This window comes from Pipistrellus kuhlii, unplaced genomic scaffold (genome assembly GCF_014108245.1).
Source record: "Pipistrellus kuhlii isolate mPipKuh1 unplaced genomic scaffold, mPipKuh1.p scaffold_m20_p_2, whole genome shotgun sequence".
Lineage (NCBI taxonomy): Eukaryota > Metazoa > Chordata > Mammalia > Chiroptera > Vespertilionidae > Pipistrellus > Pipistrellus kuhlii.
The window spans coordinates 181,030,061-181,056,611 of record NW_023425515.1 but is presented as its reverse complement, the minus strand read 5'-3'; the positions used below and the strand labels follow the sequence as shown (position 1 = coordinate 181,056,611).

General features: G+C 47.1%; 1 protein-coding gene across 4 annotated transcripts in view; it reads right to left on the bottom strand.

The window, feature by feature from the left end:
- Positions 1 to 14,385: 14,385 nt before the first annotated feature.
- PAFAH2 (platelet activating factor acetylhydrolase 2) overlaps positions 14,386 to 26,551 on the bottom strand; it is a 29,530-nt gene continuing 17,364 nt past the window's right edge. For 3 of the 4 annotated variants that reach the window (XM_045585003.1, XM_036445299.2, XM_045585002.1), the window contains 4 exons: positions 24,734 to 24,825; positions 22,985 to 23,155; positions 20,796 to 20,950; positions 14,386 to 16,245 (listed from right to left, as the gene is read on the bottom strand). In XM_045585003.1, the coding sequence (XP_045440959.1) occupies positions 16,151 to 16,245; positions 20,796 to 20,950; positions 22,985 to 23,155; positions 24,734 to 24,825 (513 nt within the window). In that variant the 3' untranslated portion in view covers positions 14,386 to 16,150. The remainder of the gene's footprint in view (positions 16,246 to 20,795; positions 20,951 to 22,984; positions 23,156 to 24,733; positions 24,826 to 26,551) is intronic. The other variant, XM_045585004.1, reaches the window with a different exon arrangement.

Sequence of the window (26,551 nt, the reverse complement as noted above, 5' to 3'; positions counted from 1 at the left end):
CTGTTTTCAGAGAGAAGTGTTCTTATTGCTGCAGTGACTTCCTTGTCAATCACCAGGAGAGAAGGTTTAGACCTCATCTTGCTGCCAGACTCAGCCCCTCCCCTTGGGCCTCTGGATCCAGGTAAGACTCTGGACTGGATGGACCCTCAAGACAGCCGTTCCCATCCTCGTAAGTAGGGACTTTATCTGTCTGCTGAGAACAGAGAAACCAAAGCTCAGTCTAAGAGTCTAGTCCAAGGCCGCCCGATTAAAAAAAAAGTCAAGACTTGAACTTAGCCTGTCTGAGCCCGAAACCTGTTTTCTCCCTTCTGCCACGGAGGTCTCTCTGCTCAGCTGTCACTTCTGAGTGAGGCCTTGTCTGACCACCCGAGTAAACATGCACCCCGCCACCGCTGGCCCTCTCTGTACCCCAACCCTATTTATTTACTTCCTAGGCACTTTAAAGCATCTGATGGAGTATATTTTACTTGTTTATTTTCCCCCCTAAAACCTAGGCTCCATGAGGGCAAACATTTTTATCCATTTCCTCTCTCTATATATATATTTTATTGGTTTCAGAGAGGAAGGGAGCGGGAGGGAGAGAGAAACATCAATGATGAGAGAGAATCATTGATAGGCTGCCTCTGCTGTATCCCACACACTGGGGATCAAGCCTGAGACCCAGACATGCGGCCTGACCAGGAGTCAAACCGCGATCTCCTGGTTAATCGGTCGATGCTCAACCACTGAGCCACGCCGTTCGGGCTCTCCACATGCCTAGAACAGTGTCTGGAAAGTGGATGAGAACTCGGTGAATAATTTTCGCCTGATTTCTATTGGAAAGCCGAGCACACCGCTTTTAATAAAAAGCAACCCCATGGTCCTTTAGAAAATCTGAAGTTTCCAGACCCTGATGGAGTGAGAGGGAGGGCAGACAGACAGACAGCCGGCCTGCTTTTCGGTAGGAGGGGCGTTTATAGAAGACGGCATCCAAGCTGTCAAAGTGGGTGAGCGGCCGATAAGAGGTGCTAGTTCACAAGTTAATTTAAGTGCACAAAGCGATCTGTGAATGAGAAAATAAAACAGGTAACGGGAGAGGCTGGGGCGGACAGCAGCGCTCAGTCTCCAGGAAGAACCCACAAAGCCATCCCGGCTTCAGCTGGCCGGATCGTGTGCGCCTGCTGGCAGCACTCTCTCCTTCACTGAGGGAGATAAAGAGGCGGGAGATAACACTCCCTGTGGCACAGGCATCGGATGAGCCAGAGAAAGGATTCACAAAGCCTCTTCAGGGCAGCAGTTCTGCCACTCGCCCAAACGTTAACGTGGGGCGAGTTTCTTGACCTCAGTGAGAATCTAATGCGATAATGTATGTATGTAAAACCCTCAGTACAAGGTCTGGAACATGGGGGCCACATGATGTCACTATTAAATGGATATCCTTTCCTGAAAATCTGGTGAACATCGCAAACTCCCTCCAGGAAAATGGACATTTGACCATACACACAATTTCAGGGGGCTCTTTTTTTTTAAAATCGTTGTTTAATTTTTCAATTACAGTTGACATACAGCACTTTATTAGTTTCAGGTATACACCCCAGTGGTTAGATATTATACAACTTTCTAGGGCACATGTGTCAAACACAAGGCCCGTGGGCCAAATCCGTCCCGCCAGGCCTTGCAATGTGGCCCGCACCTCGCTGTCATCACTGCACTCTGCTGCGTTTCCATCACAATGACAGTTTATGACTGTTCAGTAAACCATTCGGCCCGCGATTTAGGCTGGATTTTAGATTTTGGCCCCTTCTCTGATTGAGTTCGACACCCCTATTCTAGGGAATCATCCCAATAAATTTCCCACCCATCGGACACCATACATGGTTATAAAATATTAATTGACTACATTCTCAGGGGAACTCTTCTAGAACCTTCCAGAAGTCCACTGAACCAAGGGTTAGGAACAAATGCTCTAATGAGGTCAGCTCCTGGCTGACAGGATTTGGCTATCACACAGCTAAAGAAACAATATACGCCGGGACTGGTTTGGCTCAATGGATAGAGCGTCAGCTTGGGGACTGAAGGGTCCCGGGTTCGATTCAAGTCAGGGGCATGTACATTGGTTGCGGGCACATCCCCAGTAGGGGGTGTGCAGGAGGCAGCTGGTCGATGTTTCTCTCTCATCGACATTTCTAGCTCTCTATCCCTCTCCCTTCCTCTATGTGGAAAATCAATAAAATATATTTTAAAAAAAAGAAAGTAAAAAGAGCAGAATAGGAGAAAAAATTATTTAAAAAAGGTTATTCTTAAATATATATATGCTAAGAGTTTACAACACTACCTTTAGATGGTAGGATAAGTTGTGCCTTTCTTGTGTTTTACTTTCTGTATTTTTAAAAAATTTTACAATAAGCATCTATTATGGGCTGAATGTTTGTTTCTTCCCCAAATGTATTCGTTAAGTTCTAACTCCCAATGAGATGGCATTTGGAGTGGGGCCTTTTGGAGGTAATTAGGTTTATATGAGGTTTATATGATGGGATTAGTGCCCTTATAAGAGGAGGAAAAGAGACCAGACCTCTTTCTCTCCCCCCCCCCCCACCAAGAGAATACTAAGAGGGCAGCTGTCTGCAAGCCAGGAAGAGGGCCCTCACCAGAAACCAAGTCAGCTGGCATTTTCATCTGGGACTCCCCAGCATGAGCCTGTGAGAAATAATTGTTCGTTGCTGAAGCCTTCCAACTGATGGTGTTTTATGACAGCCTCTGCTGACATTAATACAGCATCTCTTTCTCAAAGAATGGGAATGGTGGGGTGGGGGTGGGAGTCCAACACAGAGCAGGTGTATGTGTGTGTGTGTGTGTGTGTGGCATGGAGGAACAAAGAGAAATTAACACAAAACAAAACAAAGCAAAAACAAAAAACAAACAAACAAACAAATAAAAATAAAAATAGTAACTCAAGGCTGAGACCCTAAAGTAAAGAGGAACTGGCTCCTGGGGAGTCAGCAGCCCTGTTGGCAGCAGTGTGGGTCTCTGCCCGGCCACCCAGAGCAGGTGAGAGGAAGTCTTACAGCTTTTGAACTGAGTGTTTTGAACCGGGTGGAGCAGGAAGATGAGGGCATCCTCTGGGGATAGTTCTATTTTTGGAGGACATGAGGCTGGAGAGACAGAGTTGCAGAAGCTGGGGTGGGGGTATGGATGGAAGCAGGCAGCTAGCTCACCCTTGCCCGTTCCACCCTCACCTCCCTGATCTGCAACCCAGGAGGGAGAGGAAGGGCTGGGGGAGGAAGGCAAAGAATGGGTGGAGCTTCTGCTCAGGCCAACTGCTCAGGCCGCTCAAGGGAGACAAATGAGGGCAGATCTGGGCCTGGAACCTGTTCTGCCTGGACCCAGGCCCACTCTGCCAGGGACGGGGCCCTATCTGATAAGAGTATTGGCCTGGGAGTCAGCCATCTGGGTCTCAGTCCAACTGTGTCTCAAAGCAGGGCAGTTTGGCAAAGCCAATTTGATACGGGGGACATTTTGACACGGCAAAAATTTTGATAGAACTGAGTCAAAATATAAAGTTACTGCCTTAGTCCATTTCAAAATTGCCAAGTAGCTTATGAAAGACATAGCCAGCCCTTTTCCTCTGATGCTCACCTCACCCCTAACTTTCATCCCACCACTGACCTTGACTGTGTTCCTGATTTCCACCATGCCACTGAGCCCCTCTTCACTGTGGGTCACTCCCAACTTCCAGAGGTGAGAGTTGGCATTGGGTGGAGTGGCAGTGAGGATGTTTGCTTTACATGTGCCCTTGAAAGTAAAAATAAATAAAAGCTATAAATCAAATAATTTTGGTTTTTAGGGTAAATGTCCTCATATGAGTAGAGCTGCATCAATGCATCCATGGTTGAATGACTGCTTTAAAATCTTCTGAAGGTATTGGAAGTGCTTTCTCAAGTGAAAGACCTTAGGGAGGGCTCCCAAGTGAAAAAGCCAGAGGTCCCAGAGGGAAAGAAAGAGGAGGTCTATCCGGGAATGAATACTCTGGGACAGTGGTCGCCAGTCAGTGGCCCGTGAGGTCCGAAAGGTTGGCGACCGCTGCTCTAGGATCCTTATGAGGATATGGGTGGTCTGTCTGCCTGAATTCTGCACTTTGCAGAGAGGAGGGGGGCTGCCTGTCTTTCTGCCACCCCCCACAAATCTGTCATCAGTCACAGGGTTGTAACTGCCCTGGTGTAAGAGTTGGGCCAAGGCTCAGGCCTGGACCATTTCAGTGCTGATCACCTGTCCACAGCAACCCTAGAGGTGTGTACAGGATCCAAGCAGAGTCGCCTCCTTCCACGAGGACCAATAATATGGGAAAGAACATCGCCAAGATCTTCCTTGGGGATTGTGGAGTCTGGGGCTGCTGGCCACTACCTTGGCAGCCATGCAGACAGCCAACAGCCCCACTTCAAAAGTTGGATCCAGTCTGCTTTCTGTCACTGACAACTAACAGACCCCTCACACAATGTTCCACTCCTTACGTTGGCACTTATGGGGACCCAACAATGTTAGTCCCCTCCAACACCCACCGGGTGGAGGGCACAGCCTGAGGTCCCCCGGCCTGGCACTGGGGTGAGGGGTGTGGCATGAGGTCCCCTGATCCCCATGCCAGAGCAGGGGGCGTGGCCTGAGGTTCCCAGTCAAGCCCTGCCAAGTGAGGGGCATGGCCTGAGGTCCCCCATCAAGCCCTGCCTGGTGGGGGTTGGGGGCACGGCCTGAGGTCCCTCACCCCCGCCAGCTGCCATGCAGCCTCAGGTCCCTGCTGTTCGGTCATGACATTATGGTGTCCCAGCTAATTTGCATATTCCTCTATTATATAGATAGATGAGAATGTTGGCATCAACCCTGGGCTTGGAAACTGAAATATGTAATTTAGGATGCTGGGAACTTACTTGGGGCTGCTAAAGTTTAAATATTTATGCTCAATGTTTGGTAGTAGAAATGATGATAATACCCAAGTGAGGAGGTGAGTGCAGGTCCAGGGCCTGTCTAGTTCTAATATTTACTTTTCTAGGGGAGCCGAGAAGGAAGGTGTAGCTGCACTTCCCAGAGAAGAGACTGGACGTGAGTCTCCCGTTTCAAGCTTTCCGGTACTTCATGTTGCTTGCACCACTGGTTCTCAGCCTTGAAATCACCTGAGAAACTTTAAAAAAGACAAATACCCAGGCCCTGGCCAATTTGGCTCAGCGAATAGAGCATCAGCTTGTGGGCTGAAGGGTCCCGGGCTCGATTCCAGTCAGAGCACATGCCTGGATTATGAACTCAATCCCCAGTTTGGGGGGCATGCAGGAGGCTCCTAATTAATGATTCTCTCTCTCCCTCTCCCTTCCTCTCTGAAATCAGTGAAAATATAAAAAAGTAATAAAAACTACAGATATCCAGGTCTGTGCCCAGAAAGTCTTATTGACAGTGATGTAGCTTTGGCATCGAAGTTTTATTTATTTATTTATTTTATTTTATTTTTAAATATATATTTTATTGATTTTGTACAGAGAGGAAGGGAGAGAGATAGCGAGTTAGAAACATCGATGTGAGAGAGTCATTGATCAGCTGCCTCTTGCACACCCCCTACTGGGGATGTGCCCGCAACCAATGTACATGCCCTTGATTGTAATCGAACCCGGGACCCTTCAGTCCCCAAGCCAAAGCTCTATCCATTGAGCCAAACCAGTTTCGGCTGGCATCGAAGTTTTAAAATCTTCTCAGGTGATTGCAACAAGCAGAAACATTTGAAAACCACGTGATCAGGCCTAACCTGTGCGCTCTCCCATATCCTTGTTTTCCACCTGTTTTCAAAAATCCAGTTACAATGTCCTGAACATGCCATGCCCTACTTACCCACCTTGCTATTTATTTCATTTCCTCTGCCTGGAATGCCTTTCTTCTCCCTGTCCATCTGGAAAATTCCATTATCTTCAATGCCATGGTAGCCAGCCTCCAAGACGGTCCCCAACGAGCCCCGCCTCCTGGTGCCCCAGCTCTTGTGTACCCCCCCCCCCCCACACACACACACTGAATTGTGCATTAATGTGACTGTGGAAGTGATGGAGCATGACTGCCCAGGTGGGAGGACGTCGTGGCTTCCCTTTGCTCCCCTGGGTCACTGCTGTGGGAGAAGCCGGTTGCCACGTCCTGCGCAGCAGCCCATGGAGCTCCGCTGTTGAGAAGCTGAGGCCTCCTCTGCCGCCATGTCAGTGAGCCGTTGGGGAAGTGGATAGGAATCCCAGCTGGCGTCTTTTTTGTAGTTAATCCTCACCTGAGGATATTTTTCCATGGATTTTCAGAGACAGTGGAAGGGGGTGGGGAGAGACACAGGGAGAGAAACTTTGATGTGAGAGAGACACACCGATTGTTTGCCTCCTGCATGTTCCACGGCTGGGGCCAGGGATCGAGCCTGCAACCGAGGTGCATGCCCTTGACCAGAACTGAACCCAGGACCCTTCAGTCCACAGGCCGATGCTCTCACCACCGAGCCAAACCAGCTAGGGCCCAGCTGGCATCTTAAAAAATAAATAAATAAATAATAATTAAAAAATATATATATATATATATATTTATTTATTTTTTATTTTTTTTTTTACTCATTTCAGAGATGAAAAGAGAGGGAGAGAGAGAAACATCAATGATGAGAGATAATTATAGATGGGCTGCCTCCTGCATGCCCCAAGGGGGATTGAGCCTGCAGCCCGGGCATGTGCCCTGACTGAGAATTGAACCATGACCTCCTGGTTCATAGGTCAATGCTTAATCACTGAGCCATGCTGCCCAGGCCCAGCTGGCATCTATGACAGACCTTCAGCCAAAGCACTGTGGAATTCCTGAGCCACAGGAAGTGTGAGATGCTTGTTGCCCTGAGTGCTAAATTTGGGGACTATTATGCTGCAATAGATAACTAATACAAACACCAAGCTCAAGTATATGCTAGTCTGTGGCCTTTTTACTCTGCTGAGGCTGAGCCCACCTGTGCCACTTCTAGCCTCGCACACGCCCTGTCACAGCACGCCCCCGCTGCTGACTTGCCTTTGCTGTTCTCCAGATTCAGTCCCTGGGACGGTGCCAGCCACCGCACACGGTCCTGCAGTAAGTGCTTGTCGAGTAAACGCACGCACATGAGAACTGCCATCTCAGTAGCTTCTCACAGGCCTTCTTGCCAAGCTGCTTCTTACACAGAAACTGCAAGGTGTGATGGCCGGGAGTCATGGATGCCGTGGTCAGTGGGTCCTGGGGGTTTCTCAGTAACCCAAAAAGCCTGGCGCCCATGCACATATCTAAAACACTCGACTGGAGTCAGAGGATCTGAATTTTGGTTCAAGTTTGCCAGCTACTTGTTGAAGTTCTCTGAGCTCTGGTTTCCTCACGAGCCAGCTGAGGTGAGGGCTCTTCTGAGTCTAAAATGTAATGATTCTATTACTTTCAGCAAATACTCCTGTTTCATAAAAGAGAAAATAGGTTAATAGTTTTATCTCTCTTCTTTTTAATGCTCACTGGAGGAGTGAGGAAGTTTTTTAGATAGAGGAGTAGAGAGGAGGGAGGGGGAGAGAGGGAGAAATAATCTAACCACTGAACACACCAGCCAGGGCAAAGAAAATAGCTTTAAATCACAGCTAAGGTTCTCATATTTGACTGAATACCTTTGGAGCTTCTCTTTCTCTCTCTCTTTCCCCCTCCCACCCTCTCTCTCTCTCTCTCTCTCTCTCCCTCCCTCCCTCCCTCCTCCAACCCTCCCTCCTTCTCTTTCTCTTTCTCTCTCTCTCAGTTCTGATACCTTGAATCAGCATCACTGGAGACATGGCCAGAACATGTTTTTTGTTAATCCTCACCCAAGGATATTTTTTTCCATTAATTTTTAGAGAGAATGGAAGGGAGGAAGAGGGGAAGAGAGGTGGGCAGTGGGAAGCAAAAACATCAATTTATTGGTTCCACTTATTTATGCACTCACTAGTTGATTCTTGTATGTGCGCTGACTGAGGATCGAATCCACAACCTTGAGGTATTGGGAAGACACTCTCACCAAAGGAGCTACCTGGCCAGGGTAGGATATGGGTATTCTTATGTAGTTTCAAAGCAATTCTGATGTGCATCTGGAGTTGAGAATCACTAATCTATAATATATGAGTTAGAGATCTAAAAATACTATTCTGCCAGTTGGTTGGTTTGTACAGTATGGCACTTATGGTTAACTTTATGTGAGGTAGTTGGATGGATGGCGGATGGATGGATGGATGGACAGATGGATGGATAACGGATAGAGCCAGCCCATCTCTACTGGAAGAAAAGCAATTCAAGGTGTATTGTCAGGACTCAATCATGTCTTCGACAAAAATGACTATATGACCCAGATGCATAGGGCACTTACTGGAGATTAAACTGGGCTATTTTAGCTTACATGTGGTAAAGAAACATTTTGTTTTTGTGAGATAGGAATGAACAGGAATTAAGAGCACTGACTTTGGAACCCAGCAGTTTAAGTTCAAATCCTGGCTGCAGCACCAAACCTGCTGTACCTCGCTTTCCTGGTCTGTTGAAAGGAGATAACATGCATTATTTTACAGGAAAGTTGTTAGGATTCAATGTATTTACAATGTATGTAAAGCACTTAGCACAGTATTTGGCAGAGAATAAGTGCTCATTTAGTAGCACACTGCAGTAAAAATAAAATATGGCACATTTCCTATTCATAGCGACATAGATTTGTCCAGTGCTTTATAAATTACAAAGTGCTCTTACATCTTACATGGAACGCCCCCCCAAAAAACAAACAAAAAAACACGGAGGGGACAAGGCAGACATTTTGTAGACAAAGAAAGGTTCGCTGGTTCCAGATCAAATGGCAAAGCAGTATCAGTGTTTAGATTCAGACCCGGGTGTGAATCCATGAAGATGAATAATTATATATGCACACTTGGCAAGAATCTGGGGACCACCTGGCTTAGCAGGCTGAGGAGGACTGCATTTCTGAGCGGCTTCTTTTTTTAGATGAAAGCGAGATGGGGAAAATAAGCTGGCAAACTGCTTTCCCTCACTTTCAACACTGGTGTGATTTGTGCTCAGTTCCGCCTTCCTTCTAACTCTCAACTGCTACATGTCCATGAACCTTATCTGCTCCAGCTGCCCTTGGCTGCATCGTCGGTGGCTCTGCCCTGGGCCCCACAGCTGGGATCTGAGAAAACCAAAGAAAAGGGGGAGGGGCAGCTGGAGACATCAGAGGGCTGCAAACACCAGCTGTTCCCAAGTCTGGCTGGGGAACAGGAACCTGCTGATGGGGGGAGAGGGTGTGGGGGAGGGGACAGCACTCCTGCTCCCCATGTCAGTCAACAGGAGGATGCGTTTCCCTGTCCACCAGACAGGGCCTGCTCCTGGAATACTGTAATAAAGTACAGAACTAGATATGGCACAGAATACATTTCTCTTGGGCAGCAGGAGGCCAAGAGATCAAATGTTAGCTGAATTTCATAAAAATGGCTTTCATAGAAGAGGTGGAACTAGAAATAGGCTCAAGGATGAGCCATAGTTGGATACAGAGAGGAAGTTGGGAGGGCCCCCTGCAAGCCGGAAAAGATGAGGAGAAAGGGCGAGCGTGCTTGTTTGGGGAACGGGTGGGGATGTGGGGGCTGCGGAAACAGCAGAGTGCCTGGGAGGAAGCAGATGACAGAAGTGGGGCAAGACCAGAGAGAATGAGGGGGTGAGATGCAATCGCACAGGGAAAAGAGAGTCCAGTAGAGTCTAGACAACACAGTGACGGAGACATGACGGCCAGTCCTCCTTAAGGACCAGCCAATTCAACCACCACCCTGCATCCAGGTTTATCCTTAGGGAAGCTGACGTCATGAGAAAAAGCATACGCGCATGCGCACAAGGCCACAGATCGAGAGACTGTGAGGGTTGAGACAAGAACTCAGGGCTCCAATCAGTTTGGTCTTCTCTCCACTGGACCACCTTGCCAGGCAGGCATTTTTATATAAAAGCGGTGCTTCAGGCAGATCTGGCAGCAGAATGCAGAGGAGAGGAGAAGTTAGGCGCCCAGGAGACTGTAAAATGACTTCAGGGTGAGTCCATGGGAGGGACGAGGCTCCAATGAAATGGAAAAGATGGGCTGGGAGTGAGAGCCACCAAGTGGGAAGAAACAAAAGAACCTGCAGGAGATCGGACACGGCCCTGAGGGGAGAGCTTGCAGAGGTAACATGAAGCCATTCTCAGGCCTGGGGAGGTTTCTCCTGAGGTCACGGGGCCCTTTCCCGACCCCCGCCTCAGAGGCAGCAGACAAGAATGAACACAACCGGCCCCTCCAACAAGTTTCTATCCCTGCGCCCTCTGCACAGAGCTCCTCTGAGTACCCCATTCAACATGTAGGACCTTTCCTTTATATGCAAAGACATGGTAAAGAGAGCCCCCGAGGCTAGAACAATAGTGTGGATTTTGACGTTTGCTCTGAGGAGCCGCGAAATGAGAGCAAAGAGAATGGAAAAGTTCTCTCTCTTCCTCTAGCTCCTGAGGTAGCAGCTGAGAGGGGGTTAGCAGGCTTCATGTAAGGGAGGTCACTGTGAAACAGAAGGTGGGATGAGAACTTAGACCAAAACCATCTGGGGCTGTTGAGGATAAGGGCAAATTATACCTCACCTTATAGGTCTAAGGAGGACTAAATAAAATAACACTAACAGTTAATTCTATATAATAGAAGCCTAATATGCAAATTGTTCTCCCGGGGTTAGACTGCTCGCTATGATGTGCGCTGACCACCAGGGACCTCACAGGCACTGCCAGCTCCAATGAGAACAGGACCATGATGGGATGGTGGAACAGGTGAGTGGGCGGCACCAGGCCATGGCAGGTGCAAGCGGGACCTGATCACCCCTCCGATTGCCCCACAGTCAGAGATGGGTGGCAAGGCCACCATTCAGCTCCCAGGCGCTGAGGGAGCCAGGCGGGAGGGGGAGGGGGAGAGGGAGGTCCAGGCTGTAACCGACAGCCCCACAGGTGGCATGGTGGAGCAGGTGAGGGGATGGTGCCAGGCCACAGTAGGGTTCCAGGCAGGGCTGCGGGGCTGCAAGGCTGGAGGCTCAAGCTGGGGCTTTGAGTCTGGGGTGCGAGCTGGAACCCAATTCCCGCAGGCCCCTCAGAGAGACCCCCACCCGTGCACAAATTCGTGCACCAGGCCTCTAGGGTTTAATTACCCCTTAGCACAGACATCGTGCTAAATGCTTTCCATGCATTATTTTGCTTACCGTATTTTTCGGACCATAAGATGCACTTTTTTTCCCCTAGAAGTGGGGGGAAAAAGTCCCTGCGTCTTATGGTCCAAATATAGCCTACACATATACTTTAAAAAAAAGTTTTTTTACTTGCCCAGCTCTGTGTGATCTCTGTGTGCTTGCCCGGCTCTAAAATGGTTCTAAATGCTGCTGTTTACTTTACAGGGTTGATTACATGTGTTTATGACTGTGATGTTGGGTTTTAATGCACATAAAATATTTTAGGACACTATTTGTTTCAGAATCTTTTTTTCTTCATTTCCCTTCTCTAAAAACTGGTGTGTCTTATGGTCCGGAGCGTCTTATGGTCCGAAAAATACGGTATATCTAAGAGGGAAGCACTATTAGAATTGCCATTTTATAAATGAAAAAATTGAAGCTCATATAATAAATTATCATGAAGTCACAGGAATAACAGTGTTGGAGTTGTCTGATTTTATAACCATGTTCTTAGTTCCTGAACTGCTTCCCTCACCTGTCACGGGTGAGAACACCCACCCCATAGTCCTCAATGAAGCTCAATTCTCTCCGATCCACTTCTCAGTAGTGCTAAGGACATTACTGGATCTCAATAAAAGTCAGATAGAAACTGCTGGTCCTGGCCAGTGTGGCTCAGTGATTAGACTGTTGGCCCGTGCACCAAAAGGTCACGGGTTTGACCTCCAGTCCAGGGCACAATCCCTGGGCTCTGGTAGAGGAGTGTAACGAACGGATGTGTCTTTTTCATACCGATGTTTCTCTCCTCCTCTCTTTCCCTCTCTCCCCCCACCCTTCCACTCTCTCTAAAACTCAATGGGAAAAAAAAAAAATATCCTCAGGTGAGGATTAACAACAAAAAATTTTTAAAAAAAGAAATTGCTGGAAAATTTGACATTCTTGTTCGATCTATTGTGAAATTATATTTCCTCATAACCTGACAGTTTAAAGAGACAGGGGGAGGTGCAAAACCAAGTATGTGTATTAGGCAGGATGGCCCAGTGGTTGAGAGGTTGGACTTTGATGCCTAAATCCCAGCTTGGCCAAATTCTTGCTCTGAGAACTCAAATCACTTCTCTGTGGCTCTGCCCCCTCCTCCACAAAATGCCACCTGACCTCTGGGGGTCACTGTGAAAATCACATGAGATGAGGCATATAAAGCACTGAGCACAGTCCCTCACCCGCATCTGGGGCCTAATCAACGCTGGTTATTACAGTGACGATCATCATTGTCATCGTCGTGGTCATTTTGCCACCCAGCTATGGCCAGGGGCACTGGATCTTTGCATCTGGCTGTGATGGGACAGAAAGTGAGCTTCCTCATAAGGATTAGTGCTCAGTACAGTGGGTGGCGCCTCCTGTCACTGTCACTTTGCAGGTGCAGGGTCAGTGGTGCTCAGAAGAAAAAGGGCGCAGATGAAGGTCCCCACAAGGCCAACACATGATATTTCAAGAGCCCAGTGGACTTCTTGAGGAAGGGCAAGGGGGCAGCTGTGTTGGAGGGAAAACAAGAACCCAACCAGCCTCAACCTGCCGCTTCCAGGAAGTGGGAGGGACGAGGAGTCTCATTCTATCCGGTACTGGCTGGCCTCCCTTCCTAACCCTGCCCTGCCCAGCAACTTCACAACTCGCCACCAGGAGGCCCCCATGAGTGCAGTTCTATAATGGCAAGGGAACAAGAAGCAAGAGAAACCCAAGACGCCTTTGCTTCTAGAAAAGAGTCACTAGGAAGCAGTTTATCAGCCCATGACAATGGATATGTAGATTATCTTGCTTTTCTAAAGGCCTGTACTGGTGTTCTTCGACTCCCTGGAATCGAACCAAAAACCAAGGCCAAGGACCAAAAACCTTGCTATACCTACTCTGAGCAGTCATAGGATTATAAATCCTAAGCACTAAAGGCGGTGCATTTTAGTTGCAGGAGAGTCCCTAATGCCCTCTCTCAGTAACTATCGACTTCTACTGTAGACGGCTGTAAATAATGTAGCTGATCTGAATAAACCTGAAGTGAATGGGAGAGCTGCTAGGGGCTGGCACATCGAAGGCAATGAAGAGTAATGGCTGGCTGCCGGGCCACAGGGAGATGACACAGCCTATGAAATGCAATCACAGGATAAGAGGCTGACAGGGCTGCTGGGGCCATGTAGTGTAGGTACAAAGAGCTATCCTGTCTTCACGGGCCAAAGGGTGCCACTGCACCGCCACTGGGCCTGGCCACAGATATTGTGGCTCCCTTGGGATGCTAAGTGATGTTAGGCATGGCCAGATGGCTTACTCGGGTCAATGACATGTGAATGAGTATTACTTCTGGGCAGAAAGCTTTCCCATGCTCCTCCAACACTTCCAGACGGCGGCAGCTCTGCCAGCCAGAGTCCCCAGGTAAGGATAACAATGACTCAGAGTCTGGCTGGCATGGCTCAGTGATTGAGCATCAACCTGTGAATGGTTCGATTCTCAGTCAGGGCACATTCCCAGGTTCTGGGCTTGATCCCAGTGTGGGGTATGCAAGGAAATAGCCAATCAATGATTCTCTCCCATCACTGATGTTTCTATCCCTCTTTATATCTGGAATTAATAAAAATATATCTTGTAAAAAAGTGACACAGAGATAACCCTCCAGCTGACACACAGAGGACAAGTAGCATGGACAAGGAATAAATTTCTGTTGCATTTCCGGGTTGCTTGGTATAACCATATAATATAACCTATTCTGACTGAAACATCCTAAAATGTAAATGAGGTCAATCACATTAAAAGGTATGTGCACTATCTTTTTGGTAAATTACCATTCAAAATAGTCAATGTTATGTTTTGTGGCTTAGAAGATAATTTTCAATTATAGGGAAAATCCACCTGCTCCAATGTTGCTGGATAAACGAGCCATGGACAGAATATGAACTAAATGGAGAGACAGATCCAGTTTCCAAACAACTTCTTTCTCTAGCGAGGCTCCGGTCTTTACAGAATATTCCTGCACCATGTTAGGCAGAGCGAAGGCGGGTCTCCTGTGCTAAAGCTGCAGAACCAGTCCATGTGCGCGGGGTGGCATCTATGCTTCTGTCAGTGCTGAGGGGCCCTGGTCCCCAACGGGGGGTGGAAGGCCTGATTACATATCTGTCTGCACTCTCACGGAAGGAAAACCACCATGCTGTTGAGTGAGCCAACAACTTGAGAATATAGTCTTTTTAAGTGTACAAAGAATATTTACAAAATTTACCTGATGCCGGGCCCACAAGCAAGTTTCAGGATGAAAACCATATGGGCCATTTTTTTCTGACCAAAAGCAAATTACACTTGAGAACAACAGCTATAAGATAACTGGGAAAATGGTATATATTTGGAAAACAGGAAACGTACTTTAAATAATCCATATGCATATACATCCTCTCAGTTAATCCTCTTAACTATCATAATGCATCTTGGAAATGCAGGAACCGAGACTGGAAAGAGAACATCATTTGCTCACATTTACCCAGTTAGTCATGGTGAAACCAGGACTCAAAATCAGCCTAGAGAACTCTAGAACCCAGGCTTCAGTGGTATTCTCTTTACGCTGCATCTCACTGGAATTCATAGATCCTCCTTCGTTTCAGAGCCTCCACGGATCTGATGTTTCTCCTCTTACAGCAACTGTGAAGGGGTGCGAGACCCAGTCCCAGCGTGTGGTGGAGGCGCAGACCTTGGCCCTATTGTGTAGAGATGCGTGTCCCTTTAGTTCTTGCTCCTCTGGGTCCCCTACTTGAACTGAGGTAAGCGGTCTAGAGTAATGGAGAGGGGTCTTTCAGGCTGATCTTCCCATCCAGCTTTGAACTAGATTCCCCAGGAAGACCTCCTTTCCTTTTAAAGTTTTTTCCCCGCGTGGGCATAAGTGATAAGCGAACAAAGAAAGACAGAAGGAAAAGTTATTTCCAGATGGCTCCCCATCTTGCTCTAATGCAGATTAAGTAAAGAATATCCCAACATATCATCAGGCAAACATGAGTATTAAGATCATTCATATTATATAAATGGAACAGAATAAAAATTCAACCTATATCCTGGCTTAAATTTGGGGCTAGGGCCTCAGGCCAGAAGACAGACAACTGACAGCACCCCGATTCTGAGCAAGGTGGAGCCCACAATACCTGAGGTGAGAGGCAAGACCGAAATGTTCCTAACCTTTTAGGCTTGGCCTCCTGAACTCTAGCTACCAAACTACACCCCTCTCTGGCAAGGCTACTTAACACTGTTATTCTCCAACTCAACCCCCTGGTGTCAAAATACATTTTTAGCAAAATCCCAAGACATCTAGAGCTTCGGAGGCTCAGCATCTTGCCCTATGCTGCGAGGGCAATGCTATCTGCCCTCCCCCATGGGCTCACAAGGATAACTTAGTCCTGAGTGCCCAGGACTTCTGCAGGAGAAGGCTTGAAAATAAACAGGAAATCTGAGAGTGGTCCATATCCTAGAAAGCTGCTCAAAGTGCTGAGAACTCCCCAGGTGGCCCTGAGAGGGAGAAGGCTGAGAGGTATGAAGAGAGAGGGCCAGGTTGGCTAAAGGTCCTGAAGGTAGGAATTTTCACTCCATCCTTTGGCTCCATTTCTTCCACTGCAGAAGCCACACTGGCCCAAGGTGAGGGAGAAGGCTTGCTGGGTTAATAGTGTTCACGGTGCTCAGCTTAAGGCTTGGGTGCTCCCCAGCCCCACCCCAATTGCTCCAACCCCATGCCATCAGGCCTCAGGCCCCTGAAAGTCAGTGTGTCAATCAGTAAGTGATCCAAGTCCCACCATGAATTTAAGATCAATAAGTCTAACATCAAAGTACCCCATTATCCAATCAGCAGTGTGATTACATCCTTTGGATCTGTGAAGAAGGGCTGACGACCACTTCCTATAGGAGGTTATGGGCAGACCCCAAATGAGAATTTAGCCCAGTTGTGTCTAGAGGCTAGACAGATGGTGTGGGGCCCCTGGGGTGAGCGATGGTCCAATGCCTTCAATGAAGTTGTTCCATTGGTCATAGTTCTCTTTCAGGTCTGGAAAAAACACACAAAACCCCCAGGAAGATTAGGTAAGTCATTGTAAGGTCAGATCAAAGAGTACTGACCACAAACTTAGTGGGCCATCCTAGAGAGAAGCACCCGGGATGCTAAGGACTGGTTGCAATGGTGGTAGCAGTAATGGTAACTACTATACATTCAGTGCCTTTATGAAGATGCTTCATAAATGACTTGCTTAATCCACAATAACTCAATAATGATAGCAAAAAAGTAATATTTGTTGAAGAATAACTTATTGTGGGAATTGTGCTGCCCATGCACTGTTTGATTTAATTTTCACAATATCTCTATTAGCTAAGTACTGTTATTAGCCCTACTTTATAGTTGAGGACACTAGGCTCAAAGATGCTACCTGAGTTTTCCAATGTCATTATAGCTAGTAAGTGACAGAGTTCACACCTTGGTCAGAAAGGGTGAGGAAATGGGAAGTCTACTTCCAGGCTCGGAGATGGTGCTGAGCAAGGAAAGGTCCTTGCATGCCAGCCAGTGGATGCAAATCCAGGGCCACTCAGTGAAGGGCAGAAGGAAGAGGGTGGCAACATCATGAAGTAACACTGGGAATGATCCAAGAGAGGGCACTGGGGTCACGGGCAGGTGGGTCTAACTACACGGTAAGAATAGTCAGAAAGGGTCTACGGCCTCAGGCTGAAGGAGAAGGGCACAGCCAAGCAGGCAAAGCACCTTCTTGTTCAGAAGGTGGTTTGGCTCAGTGGATAGAGTGTCGGCCTGGGGACTGAAAGGTCCCAGGTTCGATTCCAGTCAAGGGCATGTACCTTGGTTGCAGGCACATCCCCAGTAGTGGGTGTGCAGGAGGCAGCTGATCAATGATTCTCTCTCTCATCAATGTTTCTAGCTCTCTGTCCCTCTCTCTTCCTCTCTGTAAAAAAATCAATATATTTTAAAAACAAACAAACAAACAAACAAACAAACAAAAACATGCAACCTGAGACAGAAGGCAGGGCCCACTCTCCTTCAAAAGAACCTAGCATGGGATAGGTCCTCAACAAATAAATGCTACATATTCATTAATTCAAAAAATACTGAACATACCCATATGTCCACACTCTGTTCGTGGTTCCAAAAAGTCCGTCCACAAACAGGAAATCCTCCTCCTCACAGAGCTCACACTCCAGGGGCAGAGATAACAAGACGTCATACATTAGAGAGGACGTGGGAACGGGATCAGTGCTCGGGGGGAAGAGCCAGATAGGAGAAGCAGTGGTGGTGCCACGGAGGGGGTGAGGAAGATAGGGACAGTATAATGTTTTTATTTGTTTTATTTTATTTTTTAAAATATTTTATTGATTTTTTTACAGAGAGGAAAGGACATGGATAGAAAGCTAGAAACATCGATGAGAGAGAAACATCGACCAGCTGCCTTCTGCACACCCCCTATTGGGGATGTGCCCGCAAGCAAGGTACATGCCCTTGATCAGAATCGAACCTGGGACCTTTCAGTCCCCAGGCCGATGCTCTATCCACTGAGCCAAACCGGTTCCGGCAGGACAGTATGTTTTTAGAAGGCTGGTCAGGGTGTGCCTCGCTGGGAAGGTGAGATTTGAGGAAAGACTTGAAGGAGGGGGGAGTGAGCCTCAAGACTGCTCAGGAAGAAAGGTCCAGGCGGGAAGAGCACCACAAAGGCCTGAAGCCAGACAGAGTGCCCGGAGTGTTGGAGGCTCGTGTGGCAGGAGTGAGGTAGGCCAGGGGAAGAGATCAGTGAGTTCAGGAGGCCACATCATGGGTTCTAGCAGGACAATGGACACTGGCTCTGACTCTCAGAGAAATGGAGAGTCACTGGATGGTTCTGAGCAGAGGAGTGACAACATCTGCCTTGCTTTCTAACAGATCACGCTGGCTGTCATATTAAAAAGATTGTGTAGGGCCCTGGCCAGTTTTGCTCAGTGGATAGAGCATTGGCCTGTGAGCTGAAAGGTCCCAGGCTCGATTCCAGTCAAGGACACATGCCTGGGTTGCGGGCTTGATCTCCGGGGACATGCAGGAGGCAGCCAATCAATGATTCTCTCTCATCATTGATGTTCTATCTCTCCCTCTCTCTTCCTCTCTAAAATCAATTTAAAAAATAGTTTAAAGTAAATAAATAAAAAGTGACAACACTAAGAGAAAAACAAAAAAAGATTGTGTAGGGAGGCATGCTGACAGGAGGGAGACCAGTAGGAAACTGATACAGTAATTTAAGTTTAGGTGAGAGCTGACTTGCACAGCATGGCAGTTGTGGGGTAATGACAAGTGGTTTTTGAAAGGTAGAGCTGATAGGAGTTTCTAAGGGATGGGATGGGAGGTGTAAGAGAAGAGAGATGAATGAGGCCTTAGGCTTGAGTAACTACAAGGATGGAGTAACTATTATTTGAGAAGAGAAAGACTGCACCTGACACTGGTCTCTGTTTGTGATGTTTATTAGATGTGGAGTAAGTGGGTTATATAAATCCATGGGAGAGATATAAACTGGGGACTTGCCAGCCTGGAGATGACATCTAAAGCCATGAGACCAGATGACATTAGGACATCGATAGAGGAGAGGTCCTAGCACTGAGCCCTGGAAGCAGCCAAGTAGACGGAGGAGGAGAAATCCTGAGACAGGAGACAGCCACAGTGGGTTGTCTTGGAAGGATGGCATCACAGTTCCGTCAGCCGTGCTTAGAGTCCCACTGAGCTGAGGAATGGGAACTGACCACTGGCCTGAGGAATCATCTAGTCTGGCCCTGCCAAGGCATTAGGGGTGAGTTAATTAATTAATGTTTGAGCAAACATAGCAGACTAATTTTTAAGTGGACATTATCTATATCTATATCTATATATATCTATATCTATATATCTATATATCTATCTATCTCTATATATATCTATATCTATATATCTATATATATATCTATATATCTATATCTATATCTATATCTATATCATATATATATATATGTATATATAGATATATATATATATATATAACTGATTTCAGAGAGGAAGGAGAGGGAGAGGGAGAGAGAGAAAAAAAAATCAATGATGAGATAGTCATTGATCGCCTGCCTCCTGCATGCCCCCCACTGGGAATGGAGCCTGCAACCTGGGCTTGTGCCCTGACCGGAAATCGAACCGTGAACTCCTGGTTCATAGGCTGACGCTCAACCACTGAGTCATGCCGGCCAGGCAGTTGATCATTTTGTATGACCCTTGAAGGAAGTTATAAACTTCCAAAGGGCCCTTGACAGAAAAAAGTTTGCCCACCCTGATGGTAAAGAGAAAAGAATTGCTGGCACAACCATCTTGAGCAGACCAAAAAGGATGAGGGGCCGGAGGTGAAGATAAAGGAGAAGGTGTAAAACAGTCTTCCAGGAGAGGAGGAGAGACAATGACTAGGTGGGGGCAGGAGCTGCATGTAGTTAATATGAGAGAAGCCCCAATCTTCTCTGTGGATAGTAACATCCCTGTGTCATCGGAATGTGTGCTCTCGGTGGTGTTTTTTAAGAGTGGTGAGAAGTTCTGCTAAGCCTCTTCAGCCTATTTTAGTTTCCCATGTGGCAAGCTACTGTGCTGCCACCAAAAAGCTTTTCTCTCTTTGCAAAGCTAATTAACTGGAGCAGAGAGGCTCTGCTTTTTCTCAGACTGTCTGATCTCTCAGCAGCTAGATACTTCAAGAACCTCCCAGCCGGGCTCTCTGCCTCTCAACCTGCCCCGTCTCGCCTATCCTCCACGTTGCAGCTGGAATGCAAATACAAGTCTAATCATGACATCCCCCTGTTTAGAACCCAAGGATTCTCACGGCCTGTGGGGGGGAAATTCAAGCTTATTTCAGCAAATGCATGGGATTCTAAATCTGGTTTCTTCCTATTTCTCTGTTTGCTTTGTCTAGGGAGCCTCCTTTCCCTCTTGTCTCCCGAAGACTGAGTACTCACATCCATGGGTCATGAGAGTCACAGGCAGAATAGTAGAGGTAAATCGGCGAATCTCTCTAGTCCTTGTAATCCTGCAATATAACTTCCAAGCCACTGAAGTTTCCAGTGGTGGTGAGGGCTGACGCTGTGGCAGGGAGGATAGGAGAGGGTATCTCCTAAAGACAGGAGGCTGGATCCAAGACCTCTCTCTGCAGGTCTTGCCATTTAGCTGGGGTGATTCATGATATTAGTCACAATCTTCCCGTGCTTTGTTTTTAATTAAAGCACTCTGCAAATTTAACCCACTACTCATCATTACCTCCTCCACCATACAGATAAATGATGAGTTAGATCAGAGGTAGTGGAATAGAGAGAGGTGAATATTCCATTTACAGTGAGGAAATCAAGGCTAAGAGAAGTTAAATGACTAGGTCAAGGTCATTGGGGTAGTAAGAGGCAGAGTCAGAATCTCCAGACTTTCAGCTAAGTGTTATTTCTATAAGTCTGTGTAAATCTCTCCTTCAGTCAGAGTTTCCTTTAGCCATAATCTCCCTGATCCGAGACTTACCAGTATAGACCACTTTGCATGGAAATCTAAGGGGCCCCAGGCTGCCTCAGAAGTCCCAGTTCTGTCCTTACCAAGGTGCTTCTGCAGGAAGGCCAGCATGGCCCGTACCACTGTCTCTTGACCTTCATAGGGGTCCAAGGTCCCACGGTTTTGAGTGGAGAAGAATTTACCAATCCAGTTCCCAGACACAAAAGCAAAGTCAGTTTGACTCCGATGAACAGAACCACTAGAGGAAAAGAAAAACAAATAACTGGTAGTTTTGAGGTCAGGGCACACAAATATTTGTTAAGCGCCTACTATGTTCAAGGTACTTTATGTGCATTATTTCATTGTCACAATATGGGAAGAATATTCCCCTTTGACAAAATCAGGAGAGAAATGGTTTGCCCCTGGTCACACAGCTAGTGAGGGGACAGCATGAGGATTTGAACACAGGTGTGTGCTTGGCTTCAGAGAGGCCTCAGCACCTGGACCACAATGCCTGATGGCGCAGGGAAAAGGCTGAGTCAGCCAGAGTGGGACAGGGCCAGGAGGCAAGGTCTGCAGCACCTGCCATTCCTGTTATCATAAACTGCAACACCACGGCTTTTACCTGGTGACTTCCGAACACTCATAAACATGTCAGCTCCTGTCTTCAGAACTGTACCACAAAGTAAACAGGAAAAAGGAACTTAAGTGAGGCAAGTGCTTGTAAAAGAGGCTTTCTGGATTAGAATTTAAGTCCTTTGGTATCAAATACATGTAATGCATAGAATTTCATGACTATGATCATTTGGGGCTAAATTACTTAAAACTAACATTACTAAAAACTAACATTAGTCAAATCAATAAGGAAGAAAAATCTCAATGCTAAATTTTGATATCATGCACAAAAAAAACAAAAAACAAAAAACACACCTGACTTTACAAAAATGTATTTTTTGGCCGGGCCAGCTTGGCTCAGTGGTTGAGCATTCGACCTATGAACTAGGAGATCACAGTTCAATTCTCGGTCAGGGCACACGTCCATGTCGTAGGCTCGATCCCCAGTAGGGGGCCTACAGGAGAGAGTCAATCAATGATTCTCTTTATCTTGATGTTCCTTCCTCTCTGAAATCAATAAAAAATATTTTTAAATGTATTTTTAAAGCACATGAAAAAGCATAAAGACTAATATTGGATATTTGAATGTCTAGCACTCAGTTTAAGAAAGACTACATTACCAGCAGTTAAATCCCGTGTACCCAACTGCTCCCACCGCCTTTTCCTCTGCGCTCACAATGATCCTGAATCTGACTGGCCGCTAGTTCTGAGCAGATTCCTATCTTCCGGGGGCTGTGAAGATGGCATTTCAACTACCTGAAAGGGTTTCTGGAAGATTCCAAGGTCTGTGGCATGCAGTTACTTATTGTTTTGCTTTAATGGGGCCTGGGACCCTTGAAGCCTGTGTTTTAGGCTCGCGTGCAGGACAGGAGCAAGTCACAGCCTCGTCAGCGAGCCTTCAGCCTGCACCTGGAGCTCCAGGCCACTTCCTATGCATGGTATGTTTCTTAAAATTTCTAAAAAATTTTCTGTGAAAAATAGCTTATGAAAGAAAGCTGATAGTGCTGATGATGGAGTGAAGTGTGGTTTCTTTTAGCCAGAACATAGGTGGTTTCTGGAAGATGTCTGAATTAGTCATGAAGGTCTCTAAAACTCTGTCTTATTAATGTCAAAGGTCTGTCATATCCACATTCTTTTTTAAAGAAACATGCATTTTTATTGATTTCAGAGAGGAAGGAAGAGGGAGAGAAAGATAGAAACAAATGATGAGAGAGAATCATCGACTGGCTGCCTCCTGCATGCCCCACACTGGGGATCGAGCCCGCATCTCAGGCATGTGCCCTGACCGGGAATCAAACTGTGATCTCCTGGTTCATAGGTCAGTGCTCAACCACTGAGCCACGCTGGCCCGGCTTTACCCACATTCTTCAAAAGACCCAATAAATTCCCAAATGTGGTTAGAGATATGGGAGTCCACCCAGACCCACACTTTCCTCCCCAACACACAATCCCACAACTCCCTTTTCCCAGAGTGAACAGACAAATCCTGTCACGTAAACTGGTGAAGGAATCACTGCAGAACGAAGTAGAGAAGAGCAGATATGAAATTCTAAAGGAAATAAGGTTTTGAAAATCAGGAAGCATTCAGGTATCCCATTAACAGGCAGAGCTTCTGGATAACCCAAAGTAATCAAGGGAGTGGCAGGGCACTGGGAGCGTGGCCTGGGAGATTACTTACAGGACAGTGATGATCCTGCACTGTTCATGCTGGGCACACACCTTCTTCATCAAGTTGACACTCTCCACTGTCTGGAATTTCTCAGCATTGATGAAGAATACTGGGCCTCGGGCCTTTGAGTAAAAGTCACGTTCCAGAGGGAACATCCAAGCATCCAGAGCCACAGCACACCTGTAACAGGACCAGACATTGGGAACTGCCATGCAGAAGCGGTTAGGGCAATGGGGGAAGGCATTGAGATCTTCTGAAGGTTCAGAAAGCCAAGGAGGTACCAGGTTCCACACCCTTCAGTTAGGATCTCGGAGAAAGACCACTTTCACCTGTTGCCAAAGATCCTTCTACATTTTAAACTCACTGAGAGCAAGGGTCAGACCTCTCCTGGCCCTGGACCTGCTCTCAGGCAGCTGCCTCCCTTGCACAGAAGGACCCTTTGTTCGTTTAATCCTTCACTCGGCATTCTTTGAGTACTGACTCTGTGCTTAGCCCTATGCTCTGGATATAGGAATAAATGACACAGTTCTGTTGTTGTTTTTGTTTCCATCCTCACCCGAGGATATATTTCCATTGAATTTTAGAGAGAGTGGAAGGGAGGGGGAGAGACAGAGAGAGAAACATCGATTGGTTGCTTCCTGCACGTGCCTGAACCAGGGCTGGGGAAGGAGCCTGCAAACAAGGAATATGCTCTTGACCAGAATCAATCTTCAGTCCACAGGCCAATGCTCTATCCACTGAGCCAAACCAGCTAGGGCTAAACAACACAGTTCTTGCTCTCAAGGAGTCCCAGTCGAGAAAGGGAGGCAGGACAGACAAATTAAAAAAATACAGCCTAGCATCCTGATGGCACAAGCTGCTAAGTGAGCCCAGACCATACAAGGCGGAGGCTAGGAAAAGCCTCTTGGTGACACAACTCAGAGATCTAGCCAGTGTGTCAACAATCAGTAACCAATGGCAAAACGAAGGCCCTAAGATACTCCCCCCCCCCCCCAAATGCTCCTCCAGCCTTCTCCATCTCAGTAAAGGGCGATCACCTCACTCAAATGGTGGATACACAAATGAAAAACCTTTATTCCTCTCTTTCCCTCACCTCATACATCACATAGTCCTGAAAATTCTAAAACATGTCCTGACTCCATTCACTTCTCTCCACCCCACTGCCTCCATCGTAATGCAAAGCCATCATCTCATCTGGACCCCGAAATAGCTCCCTCTAGCTAGCCTCCCTGCCTTCTGTCCAGCCACTATTCACTCTTCACACAGCAGCCAGAGGGATCTTTTAAAATGTAAATAAGTTGTTTTTTCTCTGCTTAAATCCTTCAATGGTTTCCCTTCAAATTTAGAAAAACCTAACTTTCTCACTCTGGCCGAAGGCCCTGCGATCTGCCCTTTTATCTTTCGATCACATCTTTCCCCTCTTCCCCTTCACTCACCGCGCTCCTCCCACACCCACACAGCAAGCTCCTTCCACCTCAAGGCCTTTGCATTATTAGCGGTTCCCTCAGCCTAGAATGATCTTCCTTAGACCTTTATAGCCAGCCGATTTTAGTTTCTTCATTGCACTTTTTGCTGGGGATTTGGTTATCTGTTAGCTTACTAGTCTGTTTCCTCTCACAGATTCTATGAAATCAGGGGCCTTGTTTTCTTGTTCATCACTAAATGCCCAGCCCCCAAAACACGACACTTAACGGAACGAATACCTTCTGAAAGAATGGACGGTGTGTGGGGCTTATAGTGGCATCATGGGAAACTCACCGGAACTGGGTCTCCTGGGCCAAAGCCAGAATAGCTGTGGCCCCTCCAAACGAATGTCCCATTACAGCCACACAGCTCATGTCGATGCTGCCCTGAGGAAAGCAGAGAACTTAGCCACGTCAGACACTGAGGAGTGCTTTCTGAGGACTTCTTCAGGGGCAGGAAGAGAAACAGCAAGATAATGCAGAACCACCATTCAGCAGGTGAGTTGCCAGCACCTCCACCGCCCGCACCACAGAAAAGAACCTGCCGACGGGAGAGCAGCCTGTCAGGCAGTCCCTGGACTGAACAGCCTTCTGGAGGCAGAAATTCCAAAACCATGGTTCCCATCTTTATTTGTGCCATCTTAACATCTACCCTGTTTCCCCGAAAATAAGACAGTGTCTTATATTAATTTTTGCTCCCAAAGATGCTCTAGGTCTTATTTTCAGGGGATGTCTTATTTTTCCATGAAGAAGAATACGGTGCACATTTATTGTTAAATGAAAATAAAGGAAATTTATTACCTGTATACGGTACGGTAGTACGGTAGTTGTCAACACAAACCAGACATACTGTGAATCCTACAGTATCAAGAATTTACTCATTTATTCAATGACAATCATGTCGTCATCTTCTGGAACATCATCATAACAATCCAATTCCTGAATTTCCTGGTGAATTTCTTGTGACTCCATTTCTTTCAGAATCAGTGGACCGGGCTGGCTTTAGCTCAGCGGTTCCTTCGACTGCAAAACTTCCTTGTCGCACTCGCCTCAGAATCAGGGGACCAAATCTCTCATGTTTAGCCTAGGGGGGCCTTATTTTTGGGGGGATGCCTTATATTTCACTCAGAAGGAAACCTGTAAATAGGTCTTATTTTCGGAGGATGTCTTATTTTCGGGGAAACACGGTACAATGCCTGGAGTAGAATAGACATTCAAATATTTATGAATAGCCCAGCCAGTGTGGCTCAGTGGTGGAGCATTGAACTATGAACCAGGAGGTCACGGATTGATTCCTGGTGAGGGCAGATGCCTGGGTTGCCGGCTCGATCCCCCGGTGCGAGGTGTGCAGGAGGTAGCCAATCAGTGCTTCTCTCTCATATTGATGTTTCTCTCTCTCTCTCTCTCTCCCATCCAAGTACTAACCAGGCCCGACCCTGCTTAGCTTCCGAGATCAGACGAGATCGGGCGCATTCAGGGTGGTATGGCCGTAGACACACTCTCTCTCTCTCTAGTCTCTCTCTCTCTCTCTCTCTCTCTCTCTCTCTCTCTCTCTCTCTTTCTCTCTTCTCTGAAATCAATACAAATATATTTTAAAACTATTTTCCTCATTTAAAACATGTCTATGAATAGATGAATAGATAAAAATGATGTGACCAACCTGACCCATCCATCTAAGAGCACATGACGAGTAAGAACTCTCTCCATTGGGTAGACCCCTGTCTTAAAACTGGTCCAATGGGATGGCACATGCAAGTCAAGGGTGGGATTGGGGAGCTCCTGCTGCCCGTCCACTCTGCTCTGAAGCAAGACCTGCCTGTAGAGAAACCAGCTCGGGTTCTACTTCCTCTGGGTCTCTGTCCGGCTTTTCTGCAGCGGAGGGAGTGTGCTTGCAGGAACATGCTCTCACGTACCTATTTCCAGCTGCCTCCAGAAGCCTTCAGGGCACAGTTACATAACGAGCCCCGGCAGCTGTCTGCTATGGGCCTTGGGAGGTCTCTACGGGCTTCGCTGCCCAGCCTCTGGCCCAAGGTTTTATATTTAAATTCTCCCCCTTTACTCAGTGCCTCCGGATCAGCAACTTGGTTGGTGGCCTGTTCAGGTATTGGTAGAG